Below are 16729 nucleotides of genomic sequence, written 5' to 3'. Positions count from 1 at the left end.
AAGCAGGTGTCTAGTGCCAGGACTGGGCTAAACTCTGGGTGACCCTAGCACTCATCTCTGGCCCCAGAGGGAAACACACTGACTATACAATGGAACAGAATAACCTGCAGCAAAGGGCGCAAGTACCAAGGAGGAGAGTGTGGATCTGGCTCCCGTCACATCTTCAACCTCACCTTCCAGCACCTTCCCCCTCCCTTGCACGCTCTGCTTGGCCTCTGTGCTATTCCAGGAGGACAAGGCCTGCTCCTGCCTTAGAGCTCTGTCTGCGGCTCATCCCCTTTCTCTCCCCACCTCCATCCATGTTGACCTGGCTCACTCCTTCCTGTCCTACTCAGATGTCCCCTTCTCAGGGACCACCCTAACCAAATTCCAACCCAATTTCCCCAGGGCTCCAGCCTGCTCTACTGAGCTCTATCATCTTCCCTCACCTAGTACCTTCTAATATGCTGCTGCTGCTACTGCTAAGTCGCTTTAGTCATGTCCGACTCTGTGTGACCCCATAGACAGCAGCCCACCAGGCTCTGCTGCCCCTGGGATTCTCCAGGCAAGAATACTGGAGTGGGTTGCCATTTCCTTCTCCAATACATGAGAGTGAAAAGTGAAAGTGAAATCGCTCAGTCGTGTCCGACTCTTAGCGACCCCGTGGACTGCAGCCCACCAGGCTCCTCCATCCATGGGATTTTCCAGGTGAGAGTACTGGAGTGGGGTGCCATTGCCTTCTCCATCTAATATGCTAAGCGGTTATCACTTTGTTGCTTACTGTACGCCCCCCTCCCACCTGAATGTAGCTCCATGAGGGCAAGGGTCTTTGTTTTGCTCATTATAGACCCCAAGTGACCAGAATGGTGCCTGGCACATAGGCATTCAATAAATAGTTGTTGAGTGAATAATGAATGATTGGGCTCATCGCAGTAAGCTCCATGAAGAAGGCAGTGTGTGAGCTTGGCCTCGAAGAAGATTCATGACTGTGATCAACAGAGAACCGAGGGATGCTCTAGGAGCGGGGGAGGGGAAGGAGCATAAGCAAAGATACTGGAGGGCAGGGGCGGGGCTTGAGATCCAGGAGATCCAAGAGATCCAGCCCCACTCCCCACGGACCAGCTGGGATGGAGCTGGCACACAGGAGGACACAATATTTGTCTTCCTGCAGTTAGTGAGTCACTGAGGATTTGGGATTCCAGATCCAAAGAGATAGTTTGATTTCTGTGCTTTTATCTCGGAAATGTGATAAAGACAATTAGAAGGGATGGCTGTGTCTACAGCTCAATGTAATGTCAACCCCAGCCTCTCAGTGACCTGTTGCCTTTGTAACTTCTCTCAAGTCATAGATAGAGGGCATCCAGGCAAAGAACCCAGGATAGGGAAGGAGATTCACAGTGAGCACAGCCCTGGAAGAAGAACCTGTCTCTGCAGGCCCAACCGTTCACAGCACCAGGACATGAAATGAATGAGTCATGGCTCGAGGCTCAAAGCCAACACAGGGAGGGTAAGGTATTTCTGCAAACCAGACACCTGTGAATTCAAAGTGGATCCTTCACTGTAGAGGAAATGGACTGCCAGCGCCCAGGGAAGAAAGCAGGGAGCACTAGGAACCTACTTTCTTCCTGCAGTCAGCTCAAGGAGGACATGCATGTGGATCACAACCAGCTCTCTCCTCATGGCCCCAAAGACAAGGCAGAGAAGGAAGGCGTGTAAGTGAGGACATTCAGATGGATTAAAAACAAATGTGGCCAGTTGCATCAACGGTCTTTCAATCAGCCTATTTCCACCTTGGAAAAGTCATTTCATCAATGACTTGATAAAAATTTGGAAGGCATGACTTTCAGCTTTGTTTATAGCCTGCTGGGAGGAAAGGACAGAGGAGGACCAGGGACCTGACAGAATAGGGTAGGTAGGAGCCCAGCCTAGCAGGGATCCACATGAGGCTCACCCCAGAGCCAACACCCCCATGGGAGGAGTCCGGCTGGAGAAAGTGGCTCTGTAGCCACCATGCAAGTCATTGACATGAAGGGGCCACTAACAAAGATACTGTGGGCTTAGTGGGCATGAATGTGGCAGGACAGGAGAGAGCAGAGCTGTCCGCCCTTGACATCTGGCCTGTGCTCTGGGTGTGGTATCTGCAGACAGAGATGAACCAGAAGCCCAGGATGCACCGAGCAGATCCAACCCACCTCACACGAGCAGCTCCTGAACAGATAGGTGTTTGCCTTGAGGCCAGGACAGCAGGGGCACAAGGCACTGAGGAGCACCACCAGAGGACACCTGGGCATCCAGTGGGCACCTGCAGCTTATTGCTCCACATCACCTCCCCCATCTTATATTGCCAGGACCCTTTCTGGCTCTGGAAGTTCCTCCCATGTGGTTTTGCATGAGAGTCCCAGATCTGGACAATCAGAATTATTCCTTAAGAGATGCTCTCTTCCCTTCCACCAAAGCCGTTCAATTAGAAGGCTACGGGGTTGGGGGTACCAGCCACCATCTTCCCACGATGTAGAGAAAGAAACAGTTGAGAGGAAAAGGGGACAAGGACATACTGAAATCACTGGAGCCTCTGGAGAGAGCCAAGCCCCAGCCAGTTCCACCTGAAACTTCCAAGTTCTGGGCACCGACATGCTCCCTTTTTCCTGGAGCCAGCTTAGGGCTGGGGTCTGGGCATGTACAACCAAATCCTGACGACTCCTGAAGTTTTCTGTTTGCCTCTGTTGGGACTGCCAATGGATAGTAGCTTCAAGAATATAATCATAAAGATGAATTTTTAAACAGAGCTGTCTGGTGGAGCAGTGAGTCCTCCAACCTGGGGAGTTGGTCATCAAGCTTGATTGTATCAGAACTGGAAATGTCGCAGATAAGGCTGACTGAGCAGCCTGAAAAGGCTTCAAGTAGGGGTGGATAAGAAGGAAGGGGGCTGTAGAAGGGGGAGGCATTGGTCTTGCTGGAGGATGTCCCAGAGAGGGGGCTTCCCAGGAGGTTCAGGACCTGCCTGCCAATGCAGGAGATGCAGGTTCAATCCCTGCGTCTTCTTGGGAAGATCCCCTGGAGGAGGACATGACAACCCATTCCAGTATTCTTGCCTGGAGAATTCCATGGACAGAAAAGCCTGGTGGGTTACACAGTCCATGGGGCGGCAAAAAGTTGGATACGACTGAAGTGACTTAGCACGCACACAGCATGCCCCAGAGAGATATTTTTTTGTCCTCCTAGGTGTCATGTATGTGTGTGTGTGTGTGTTGCAAACATGCATATGCACACATAAGCACATGCTCTTACTGCAGGACTTAACACAGAATCTCTGGGGTGAGACCCAAATAACAGTATTATTTAAAAGTTGCCAGTGGTTTTCTGCTTTGCCTGCACATCGGAATCACCTACAGAGGCTGATGCTTACAGAGGATGGGGAGCAGCTTCTGAAATTGCTAACAAGAACTGGAGGTGAAGGCAGCAAACAGGATGCTAGACAAGGTGCGGTAGTTGATCAATCTGGAGCACCAGCCAGGCCCGAGGATGACACAGCGACCTGAGGAGTCCTCATCTAGGAATCAGGTCATATGAGTCCTACTGGCTGTGGCTAAGTCTTTGGTGTATTGCTTCACTTTTCTGGTTTATGGTTTTCCATACCTAGGATATAGAGAGGTGAATTTGCCCCTATGCAGGTCATAGGGTGGGCGTAGGGTGGTGAGGATCCAGTGAGAACAGGGAATGTGTGGAGCACCTTCACACACATGCAGCTCTGTTCAGATATGAGAGAGTGTTTATTCTTATAAGTCGAGTGCCCAGAGATGCCCCTGGGGACCAGACATGGACTGTAAGTGCCATGAGGGCAGGATCTCTGCCCTATTCATTACTGTGTCCCAGAACCCACACCAGGCTGTGTCACTTGATTAAAGATGCTGAGGTTGGTATGATTGGCTTGAATTGTATCCCTGGCTCTCCCTAGGATAAGCTTCCATCTGCGGGCGTGGGTGTCACTGGCCTTTGGGCACCCTGCCCTCTGCAGGCTCCTCATAATGACAGACTGATCCAAACCATTCCTGGGCTTGGTGTCCCTGCCCTTCCATCTCTGTCTCACACACATCCTTCTGGAATTAATGCAAGTACTGCTTCCCCTCTAACAAGCTCCCTACCAACCCAAATTCCACAGGTCTTAGCAAGCTGTTTGGCGGGAAATCTGTGAAGGAAACTCCGTGGTTATGCTCCCAACCTCACAAATCTCTCCTCCCCTGAACGCCAAGGGCCCCAGGAGCCTTTATTGCTCATGTTAGCAATTATGCATTAGCCTCCACCACTAATGAGATTGTGAGGCCCCAAGGAAAAACAACCTTCATTTGCTGAGCTCTTATGATTTGTGCACCTACTAAGTCCAAAAGCCTGCAGAGTGAGTCTGTCCTTGACCTCTGGGAGCTTATAGCTGTGTAGGGATAACACAGATGGTCACAGTTCAGTATAAGGAAACTAACAATCACAAAGCAGGGTGTATTGTTCATAGCATCTAAAATAAAAGTGGGCCCCCAGTAAGTACAATTAGAGACGCTGGGAGTTCACACTCTGAATTAGGGCAGGCACCCTCATACATGAAGGCTGACAGATGAGTGGTTGGCCCTTGTCTGAATGCTCCCAGTACCATCAGTGATCAGCCCTCTCCGAGCAGCTGAGTCCATCACTGGGCAGTTTGGATGGCATGGTGCAGAAGGCTCTGTGGCTTTCCACCAAGCATCCATGCTTCCCTTTCGTGATGTACAGAGCTTGCCCGGGGCAACTGTCCAGCCAGGTACTACAATCCCAGGTGCCCTTGCATCTAGGTAGAGCCACATGACTCAGAATGTGAGTTAATGTGTTAAGAAAGTATGGAGTGTGCCTTCTCCCAGCTCTTTTCCCTCTTCAAGAAATGTGGGAGCCACATGTTGAAAATGGCAGACAGGTGAGAAGAGCTTGGGCCCCTGAATCACAGTGTGGAAGACCTCTTGCCAAACACCCACACTGGACTGATTACATCAGTGAGAAACAGATTTTGTTGTATTTAGCTATTGAGATTTATGGGTTTAAGTCTTACTGCAGCTAGTGTTACAGTAACTAGCTAGCTGCAGTAAGAAAAGGTTGGAAAATCCTTTCTTTACATCAGGCTCTGCTATTGATAAGCCTTCATCAAATCTGTTGGACCCAGATACTGGCATCTGTATTAAAGAGACACCTCCCTGGTTCTTGATGGCCATCCACCTTAGGGACCAATTACTCTTTCCCTTTGCACATGCCCTGAGGAAAGAGCCAAAGAGAAAGCTGTCAGTGGAGATGCTGGCTCCCCACACATTCTGTTTTCAGGAAGGCCGGAGTTGGTGGCTGTTGCCATAGACATCAGTTGAAGAGAGTCCACAACAAAAAATTAAACCAGAGAGAGCATCACATCAAACTGCCCAGGGTAGGCTTGTCCCCTGTGGGTTTTCTTGCTACCTAATAAGTCCCTGTGATCTGGGGCCATGAGCTGGCACCAGTATATTGGCTGTCTCAGGTTCACAAAGCAACACTTAGGGTGTTTACTTATGTACTGCTGCAATGTTATTTCTTTCATTGGGCATCTGATTCCCCTCCAGCTATGAGAGATCTTCCTTTAGATTTTCCAACATTGTTCCCCCTTCCCTCTGCCCAGGCTGCATCTAAGCAGGGCCCACCAGTGTCCCCACGTACTGGTCTCCTCCAGCTCGTCATGGATCTCATTGTTGGCGCAGGCAAAGTCACGGACTGTCTGCCTGTCGCCCTCACTCTTGGAGAGCCAGCAGTCACATTGGAAGCGGAAGGTCTCATCGCGGGAATTGTCCTTCACATCAACATGGCTCAGGTGCCAGCCAGGAAATATCCCTGAAAATAGAGACACGGGGTTGGAGGCTAAATGGGCTCATCCTCCCCTTTCAGACTTCTGCTCCCTACATCTGCTGGCTGTGTGGCCCTGGACAAGTTCTCTGTCCTCTCTGGGCCTTTGTCTCTGTGTTGATGAAATGAGGGGTTGGGTTAGATGATCTCTGAGATACCTCTAGCCTAGAGAATAGATTGGGTTGGCCAAAAAGTTTGTTTAGGTTTTTCCATAAGATATTATTGGCCAACACAATAATTCTCTTTGCAGAATCCTTAACTTGGGTTCAGGAACTCTTAGAGGATCTCTGTGTGTCCATCGTATGTGCAGAAGGCTACAAGGAAGGCATGTATATGTTTTACTTTCACATCTTGCCTTCTTATGCCACTTGGGGTTGGAAGGGCAGTCCTAGTGTCTCCAACAAAAAGCCATTTCAATAATGGTGAAGGAGGATCAGACACTGCCCGAAGCGACATCTCTAGATCTTGCCATTGATCTCAAGGGTTATAAGCACAGAGACACACAAAGATGGACACACGCTTCCAGTCACCCAGTCCACAGGGAGCAGATATTAAGGCTCACGGGCAGAGCATACATACTGGCAGTCCTAGTATAGCTTCATTCCTGGTGTAAAAGGTACTTCATATGTTTTCAAACATAGGTCTTTACTGAAAGTGGAAATCAGCGAGTCCTAGAACAGGTTAAATTTTACAGTGGTTCTGTTGAGTTAAAAAGTGGTGTTATTTTATCAACAAAGAATTTTTTTGCATGCATATTTTAAGTTTTATTTAAATTCAAAATGTAAATAACAAATGGTTAGTAATAAGTGGGGGCTTCCCTGGTAGCTCAGCTGGTAAAGAATCTGCCTGCAATGCAGGAGACCTGGGTTTGGTCTCTGGGCTGGGAAGATCCCTCAAGGAGGGCATGGTAACTCTCTCCAGTATTCTTGCCTGGAGAATCCCCGTGGACAGAGGAGCCTGGTGGGCTACAGTCCATGAGGTCACATAGAGTTGGACATGACTAAGCAACTGAGCACAGCCCAGCACAGTATTAAGTGGAAATAACAGACTCACTCTGCTCTATATCCTGGGCAGGTTTCACTCCCGAATTTACTTCTAGAGCTCCAGGCATGGCGGTGACAGAGAAAAGCAGTGGGATGATGGGAAGGGTGGATTCTGGGCTGCCTTTAGCTTTATCCTCAGGCAACCCAGGGCCCCAGCGTGCGGGTGAAAACAGCCGGAGGAGGAGGCAGCCCGACCCGGGTTGCCCTGCTGCGTGCTAGCAGGTTGCTCTCTTCCCCGCACCCCCGTTTCCTCTCTCCTCTGAAGGCATGGCATGGTCTCACCCCATCTTCAGCTCTCTTTTCAAGTTTGATTCTGCAAAGGAACTCCTTCCATGGTAAATAGCAGACTAACCCCAACCATTGTAAGATAAATACACTTCACTCTTAGCTTCATGCTCACTGATTATTTAATTGCCTTGTTTTGGAAATGCTGGATGGGATTAACAGGGATCCTACCATGACTTTCTACACTAAGAACCTATCACACACGAGAAGAGGCAGTTCTGGGAAGGCTGATGTCATATGACATCACTACCATCATAGATCAATAGGGAACCATCTTAATCCCACCACTAGAGAATCCATGTCTTTACAGAATCTGCTCTTTCAGAGTGCTACTTTATCTTTTTACACAAAGATAGCAAACGTCGCACACTGTCTGACATCTTAGCTTTTCACTCAGTCTATATCAGTACATAAATATCTGCCCATCCCTTCTCATAGTTGCATGGTATTCCATTGTATGCACACACAAGAAAATTTCTGTGTTGTCCTAATTGATGAGTTGTTGTGCAAACTTCCACTTCTACATGCAATGTTATAATTACTACCCTTCTACATGCATTATAGTGATCTTTTGAAATCATAAATCAGGTCTAATTTTGCTACTTCTCATGGAAAACTGTTCAATGGCTCCTCATTACTCTCAGAATAACTGCAAACAGCTCACTAACAACCGTAAGAATTGACGTGACTTGGCCCCTTTCCATTTTGATTTCATCTCATACTACTTGCATTTTTACTTACTATATTTCACGTAAACCTTTTAGTACCTTAATATATGAAATCCAGTCTTGTCATGGAAATGTTGCACATTTTCTGTCTGCCTGCAACAATATACCCTAGGCTCTGAATACCCACAGTGTTTCATCACTGAGGTGTCAGATCAAATGTCCTGTCTTTGGGAAGACCTTTCCAATCTGCAGAGGCTTCCTCATCCCCAGTTACTTGCTATCACAACATACACCCATTTCACAGTCTGAAATAATTTTGGATTTATTTCCTTGCACGTTGTCTATACTGTCTGTCTTCTCTAGATTGTAAGCCCCATGAGAGCAGGAGTCTTGCCTGATATCCACCACTATATTCTAGTGCCTAGAGCAATGCTTAGCACATTATTCAATAAATGTTTATTGAATGGATGAGTGCACGATTATTAAATAGGGAAGAACAAGGAAGGACACTGGTGGTAACATTCTATGAGTGGAGGGGAAACATAATCCAAAGCCCCACCAGGGAGCAATGGTCTGTCCTAGTGAAATTATTTTATCCCAAATGTTCCAAGGTTTATTATAAGAAAAAAAGCTTAAAAACTGAATGAGGTATAAAATAGATAGCAAGAAGTTGCTAAACACACAGGGAGCCTAGCCTGGTGCTCTGTGATGACCTGACAGTAGGGGGGAGATGGTGTGGAGAGGGTGGGATGGGGCTGGGGAGGGAGGCCCAGGAGCGAAGGAATGTATGTATAATTATGACTGATTCGCATTGTTGTATGGCAGAAACCAACACAAAATTGTAAAGCAATTTTCCACCAATAAAAAAAAAAAAATTGAAGGAGCATAGGGCCCTAATCTTTCCAGCCAAGAGAAAGCAGACTCCAAATAGGAGGGAGACTAACTGCCTGGATTTCATCATGCTATCTGCTACCTGTGATTCCTCAGTGGCCTTCCATATCTGATAGGGAAAAGGGTCCAATCCTGTGTTTACACATATAGGGCCTTCTTCATCCTGACTCCATCCACCTCATTTCCTGCCTCAGTAAGGAAGACTCCTAAGGCAACTCCTCCATCCCAGTGAGATGGATTTATTCAGCATCACTTAGCTGTATCTTTCATCTTCATTAAGGCTTCAAGTTATTTCCCTGCCCTAAATTCCCACCTACCCTCTGGACAACTTAGGCTTCACTTCCTCCATGAGACCCTCCAAACTCCCCAGTCCCATGGCATTCATCATCTGTTTATTCACTTGCCCATGAACAGTTGCCCAAGATGGCTTGGGAAATAAATGTTTTCTAGTGAGGTCATGAACATGAACTCTTTTATAGTGATTGTATGTGTGTGTGTGTGTGTGTGTGCGTGTGAGACTTCTCTAGTTTGATTTTAAGGTGTGGAAGTTATGTCTTAAACTTCTTGATTACATCACAGGTGTATTGACTTAGTGCTCAATAAATACAGAATTGATAAATTACATTTACTTTCTATAGTGATCTCTCAGCTTTTTTAATTTCAGTGCAAACCCTTAAAATATTGCTTGAATAGATAATTTATTTCTTCAAGTAATTTCTTTAAAAAATAACTCTGGCAAGCTAAAGTCCATGTGGGTAAACAAAATTTCTTTAAAAAGATAAATAGATTGTTTGAAATGTGATATGGAGCCATCACAGAGTCCTAGGTATTAAAGAATATACAGAATCTAGCTAGTATCCCTCCACAAATACTTTCTCATGTACATCATTCAAGATAGGATGCCCAGAGTGACACACCTGGGTCTGGGAGATCTGTAGACTCCATTCTCAGCAAACCCACCAAACTGAATACATTATAGAATCTCTGTGCCTCAGCTTCCTTACTTGAGCAAAGTAACTGGGTTAAAATACATGATTTCCGAGATCCTATATATTTCTATGAATTTATATTATTCAAAAGAAAATGTATTAGAGTTTTCATTTCAGAGGAAGAAAGCAAGAGGAAAAAGATGAATTAGAAAATAAACACTCTTGTTATAATTTGTTCAGTATTATAAAAGCTATCTGGGTAACTGGAATTAAGGGGAAGAATTAGTCATTTATCTTGATTTTCATCTATGAACTATATTTAATGGTAATCAAATAGCCTGAGGGACAATTTTTTTTTTTTACAGAAGAATTCCAGCTAATAAGTGGATAAGAAATAACAATTAGAAAATCATTTGTAACTCTACCTGATCATCACTGAGAAGCCATTAGATGCAGAGTGATGGGAAAGTTTACAATGGAGGGATCAAGCAGTCTGCCCTGGATTCACCATTAGACGTGAGCGTCAGTAAGTGTGAGACGGCTGTGATGTAATATGAAGTACACAAGTCTCATTTTAAAGTAGCCCTGATACCACATATAAAGTATTCTTGCCAAATAATGTTGAACCTGGATCTAATCAAGTCTTTACAGCTGACTTTCAGATTGTAGGAAATATGGGGAACGAGGAAGCAATGACACCATAAATAGGCAAGCAGACAGGTCCAGAGTGTGCAAATTTTATAGATCATTGGGCACTGTTTCTTCAAAAGTCAATGGCATGAAAAAAATAAAGGGATTAGGCATGGCTCTGTATTAAACATTTAAACTTTCATCTTTGGAGGAAAAAGTTACTATAAAGAGGAAATTAGGCACAGAATCTTGGTCCTCTTCTGATCATAGTATCCCAATCACTTGGGCTCATTGAAAACACAAAAATCTTTCTGTTTTTGCCAATGACAGGATCCTGCTTTCAAATCCAAAGTCTAGTTGTCGACAAGGAGGTCACTTCTCTGCTTACAAAGGGAAGAAGATAACATCAGTGACTTGGAATTTCTTTAAGTCCAAGAGCGATGAGGAGACCAAAGGTAATCAGAGGAATAAGGGAGGAATCAAGCTCTTCGAAAAGCCTGGCATTGACACCAAAGTTGTTGTTGTTCAGTTGCTAAGTCATGTTCCACTCTTTGCGACTCCATGGACTGCAGCATGCCGGGCTTCCCTGTCCTTCAGTATCTCCTGGAGTTTGCTCAAGTTCAAGTCCATTGAGTCAGTGATGCTATCTAACTATCTCATCTTCTGCTGTGCTTTTCTCCTCGTGCCTTCAGTCTTTCCCAGCATCAGGGTCTTTTCCAATGAGTCAGTTCTTCGCATGAGGTGGCCAAAGTATTGGAGCTTTAGCATCAGTCCTTCCAATGAATATTCAGGATTGATTTCCTTTAGGAGTGACTGGTTGGATCTCCTTGCAATCCAACGGACTTTCAAGAGTCTTCTCCAACACCACAGTTCGAAAGCATCAATTCTTTGGCACTCAGGCTTCTTCATGGTCCAACTCTCACATCCATACATGACTACTGGAAAAACCATAGCTTTGACCATACAGATCTTTGTTGGAAAAGTGGTCTCTGTTTTTCAATACACTGTCTAGGTTTGTCATAGCTTTCCTTCCAAGGAGCAAATGTCTTTTAATTTCATGGCTGCAGTCACTGTCTGCAGTGATTTTGGAGCCCAAGAAAATAAAATCTGTCACTGTTTCCACTTTCCCCCCTTCTGTTTGCCATGAGGTAATGGGACTGGATGTCAGGATCTTAGTTTTTTGAATGTTGAGCGTTAAGCCAGCTTTTTCACTCTCCTCTTTCACTCTCATCAAGAAGCTCTTTAGTTCCTTTCCACTTTCTGCCACTAGAGTGGTATCATCTGCATATATGAGGTTGCTGATGTTTCTCCCAGCAATCTTGACTCTAGCTTGTGATAAATCCAGTCTGGCTTTGCATGGTGTAATCTGCATATAGGGCTTCTGCAGTGGCTCAGCAAGGAAAGAATCCACCTGCAATGCAGGAGCCATAGGCGACATGGCTTGATCCCTGGGTTGGGAAGATCCCCCAGAGGAGGGCATGGCAGCCCACTCCAGTATTCTTGGCTAAAGAATCCCACGGACAGAGGAGCCTGGCAGGCTACAGTACAGGGTTACAAAGACTCAGATATGGCTGAAGTAACTTAGTATGCATGCACAGTCTTCACACAAATTAAATAAACAGCGTGAGACTATACAGCCTTGTCATAATCCTTCCTGAATTTTAAACCAGTCCACTGTTCCATGTCCAGTTCTAACTGTTGCTTCTTGACCTGCATACAGGTATCTCAGGAGACAAGTAAGGTATTACAGTATTCCCATCAGAATTTTCCACAGTTTGTTGTGATCTACATAGTCAAAGGCTTTAGCGTAATCAATGAAGCAGATGTAAATATTTTTCTGAAATTCCCTTGCTTTCTCTATGATCCAGCAAATGTTGGCAATTCGATCTCTGGTTCCTCTGCATTTTCTAAACTCAGTTTGTACATCTGGAAGTTCTCAGTTCATGTGCAGCTGAAGGCTAACTTGAAGGATTTTGAATATAACCTTGCTAGCATGTTAAATAAGCGTAAATTGTACAGTAGTTTGAACATTCTTTGGAATTGCCCTTCTTTGGGATTGGAATGAAAACTGATATTTTCCAGTCTCTGTGGCCACTGCTGAGTTTTCAAATTTGCTGACATATCAAGTGCAGCACTTTAACAACGTCATCTTTTAGGATTTGAAATAGATCTGCTGGAATTCCATCATCTCCATTAGCTTTGTTCGTAGTAATGCTTCTGAAGGCCCACTTGACTCCACACTCCAGCATGTCTGACTCTAGATTAGTGACCGCACCATCATGATTATCCAGGTTATTAAGAATTTTTTGTATCATTCTTCTGTGTATTCTTACCAGTTCTTCTTAATCTCTTCTCTTTCTGTTAGGTCCTTACCGTTTCTGTCCTTTATTGTGCCCATCCTTGCCTGAAATGTTTCCTTGATATCTCCAATTATTCAGCTGGGTATATCTTTCCCTTTCTCCCTTGCCTTTCACTTCTCTTCTTTTCTCAGCTATTTGTAAAGCCTCTTCAGACAACCACTTTGCCTTCTTGTATTTCTTTTTCTAGGGGATGGTTTTGGTCTCCACTCCCTTTACAATGTTAAGAATCTCTGTCCATAGTTCTTCAGGCACTTTGTATACCAGATCTAATCCCTTAAATCTATCTGTCACCTCCACTGTATAACCATAGGGATTTGACAAGTCATACATGAATGGTCTAGTCTTTTTTCCCACTTTCTTCAATTTAAGTCTGACTTTTGCAATAAGGAGCTCATGATCTGAGTCACAGTAAGGTCCAGGTCTTGTTTTTGCTGACTATATAGAGCTTCTCCATCTTCAGCTGCAAAGAATATAATCAATTTGATTTCAGTATTGACCATCTGGTGATGTCCATGTGTAGAGTTATCTCTTGTGTTGTTGGAAGAGGGTGTTTGCTATGACCAGTGTGTTCTGTTGACAAAACTCTGTTAGTCTTTGCCCTGCATTGTTTTGTACTTCAAGGCCAAACTAAACCAAAGCAGTAGCAAGAAACGATGGGTGGATGGTTTTAGAGCTGTCCAAGGTGCTGAACTGTCTCCCTTTCCTTTCAGAGTTTCGACGTGGATGAGATAAATTTGAGTGTAGGGTTTTTGCAGAGAAGGAAAATGAAAGTAGAAAGCTGAGTAAGTCTAGATATATGCATAGTGTCCAAGGAGTGGGAAAAGCCATTATTATAGGACCTAGTGATGACCCTGAAATTCATGACCAGGACCCACTTTTTGAAAGTATTAAGATACAAGGAAAAATTTTGATCCACAAGAAATGTGGGTTCCCTGTGGTAAAGGCATAAGAAAACAGGGTTGGTATATGAGGGCTTGAAACAGAGGTATTAAATAAATTCTATATTAAGCCCCCACTGCATTACAGGCAGTGTGAGGGGCATTAGGGAAGAGTAATGAATGGAGATGCTAGTTAAGTAAGGGAGCCAGACTGAGCATGTAGTTACAAATATGATGACTATTCAGGGAGAGGGCTTAAGTAAGGTAAGGCAATAGGAAAAACTTTCTGTGAGGAGGTTAGTCCATCAGAGAGTTTGTTCATCATAAACAGGGAGATGTAATCATGGCAGAGCTAGGAAAGAGAAGAGAGTGAAAAGAAAACTTTTTAAATGGATGTTCATCTTGGAGACTTCTCATTGCTGCAAATTCATACATATCATACCATTCACTGGATGGACTGTAACAATCAGGAATAAAAAGGCAATTACACATCTCAAAAAGGACCAGCAAACAAAGAGAGTGAGACTGGTGAGAAAGTTTCCCTGACATTCTGTGTGTGGGAGGTGAGGAGGAGGAGTACTTAAGAGGCAATGATGAACATTTGTATCTTATAAACATAAATCCACAAAGGACGGAAGACTGTTTATCTTCCCTCCTTTCTCCCTGTGACAGTGACTTAAATGTTTGGCTGCATAACAAAATTTCTCACAAGGGATTATGGGAATTTGCTAGGAAGAAATAAACATTTAAAATAGTTTAAATTGCTTTGCTATTTGAAAAAAAAATGTGGTTTCATAGCTTTTTTATTAAATTTATGCCCAGGAAACTCTGGCATCATGAACCAACACACCACATTTTTGGGTTTCATGGTCAGTGAACAGTCCTCAATAGTTTCATAGGTAGGGTCCATCTCCCTGAACATATTCATTTAGGAAGTGAAAAAATGTTGAGGCAACCCATTTCCCTCTCCCTTTCCTCCTCCTTCTCCTCTGCCTTCCCTTCTATTCTCTAACCTCAAACATGAGGGTACTCAAGAATCTGCTCTTGGTCACTCTTGTTTTTCTGAAGCTTCATTTCCCCACTCTCATGGCTTCAGTGATGTCTCTGCACTAGCAACTCTTAGATCAATATCTCAGATCAGTATGTCCCAACTAGTTTGACTCCTGAGCTCCAGACCCAACTGTTACTAGCCATCACTCCTAGATGTCTCCCAGACCTTTAAATTAAACATGTCAGGATGAAGAATCTCCTCTAGCAGCCTTACCATTCTTGCCAACTTTCCTTCTCAGCCAATCCTTTAATAAGCCTTCTGCTTAAGCATTTCTTAAATCTTTCTACATTTTCTCCATTCCCCACTGCTACCATCATTGTGCAGGGCATCGTTATCTCCCATCATCTCTTAGCCAGTCTTTTGAAGTTTGCTTTCTTTTCCATCTAACCTATTCCCCACGGACACTATGATAATCTTCCCTACATAACTACTGTTCTGAGATCCTTTGATGGCTTCTCAGGACAATTAGGATAAAGACCCAATCCTTGACAAGACTTATAATACCTTGCATGGCCTGATGCTCGTCTACTTTCTAGATCCCACACCCATTCCCTATTTTGTCGTCATTCTGAACTGTGCTTTCATTTCTGAAACATACCAGTCTTTCTTATATTTTAGAGCTTTTATGTTTTCTATTCATTCTGCTTCAAACACACTTCATTTCTGATAAACACCACACCTCACCAAATGTCTACTCCTATAAATTCTTTAGGTCTTAGCTCAAATATTGTCTTTTCAAGGACAGATCAAGTTGAACCTTATTATTTCTGTATCCATATTTGCAAATTCACCTACTTGACAAAATTTATGTGTAGCTCTAAAATCAATACTCACAGTCCTTTCACAGTTATACACGGACATGTGCAGAGCAGCAAAAAAAATTTTGCGCTAATTCACATGTTGCCAGTTGAGGTTAAACAAGATGGTGCTCTGAGTCCTGTTTCAGCTCTCACACTATGAACAAGTGTTTTTGTTATCTACTTAGTGCTGTGGGATTTTTTTTTTACATTTTTATGTTATAGTGCTAAAGAACTGTCTAGTGTTTCTAAGTGCAAGCAGGCTGTGATGTGCCTTACAGGGAAAATAGATTTGCCATATAACTTTCCTTTATCCTCATCAATAGTGTTGATGGCCATGAGTTCACTGTTAATAAATCAACAATATATACCATATGAAGTATCTTTAAACAGTGTGTGTTTGTTGCTCTGACTCTTTGTGACCCCATGTACTGTAACCCGCCAGGGTCTTCTGTCCATGGGATTCTCCAGGCAAGAATAGTGGAGTGGGTTGCCATGCCCTTCTTCAGGGGATCTTCCCAACCCAGGGATCAAACCTGGGTCTCCTGCATTGCAGGCAAATACTTTACTGTCTGAGCCACCAGGAAAGCCCCCTCCCCAACAGAAAATAAGGTTATGCACTGACTGGTTGATGAAAATGTGTGATCAGAGGATTGCAGGAACCTAACCTTGTGTTTTTCTTAGCAGCAGTGGTTCAGTGTTTACAGAAACTTTGTAGAGCAAAGCTATGATGAATGGACAATGGATGGTGTGTGTGCTCAGTCATGTCTGACTCTTTGTGACCCCATGGACTGTAGCACACCAGGCTCTTCTGTCCATGAAATTTTCCAGGCAAGAATACTGGAACAGGTTGCCATTTCCTACTCCAGGAGATCTTCCCAACCCAGGGATCAAACCCATGTCATCTGTGTTTTATGCATTGGCAGGTGGATTCTTTACCACTGAGCCACCTGGGAAGCCCCAAAGGAGGGATACATAGCCATCACTAAAGACAAACATTATCCCTGACTCCTGAAATGTTACTGCTTGACTTTCTGGAACGCTTTTCTCAAATATGTCAGTCTTTGCTTTCCTAGATACTTTGGAAGGAGGGATACAACACAGAACACAAGTGCCCAAGAGAACTCTGGAAAGTCTGTGATGAGAAACAGATTGAGAAAGAATAAGGCAGATTTTGAGGTGTGGGCAGCAACAGGAACAGTCATCCAAGCGACAAAGAACCAGTAGGCTTTCAGGTGTTTAGTCAGGTGGAGTTAGATAATATGGAGTTGGAGATAGCAGCTTTTGAAGGCAGGAGACAGAGATGAACTCTTATCTTGGATCAACAATTATCTGCTT

At 44.3% G+C, this 16729-nt stretch overlaps 1 protein-coding gene across 1 annotated transcript in view; it reads right to left on the bottom strand.

The window, feature by feature from the left end:
- Positions 1–16729, bottom strand: part of LOXHD1 (lipoxygenase homology domains 1) — a 209124-nt gene that overhangs the window by 8806 nt on the left and 183589 nt on the right. The window contains 1 exon segment of the mRNA XM_010842013.1: positions 5677–5847. Within this exon segment, the coding sequence (XP_010840315.1) occupies positions 5677–5847 (171 nt within the window).

The sequence above is a fragment of the Bison bison genome, unplaced genomic scaffold (genome assembly GCF_000754665.1).
Source record: "Bison bison bison isolate TAMUID 2011002044 unplaced genomic scaffold, Bison_UMD1.0 scf7180017864170, whole genome shotgun sequence".
In the NCBI taxonomy this organism is placed as follows: Eukaryota; Metazoa; Chordata; class Mammalia; order Artiodactyla; family Bovidae; genus Bison; species Bison bison.
This window is presented reverse-complemented; position numbering and strand designations above follow the sequence as displayed.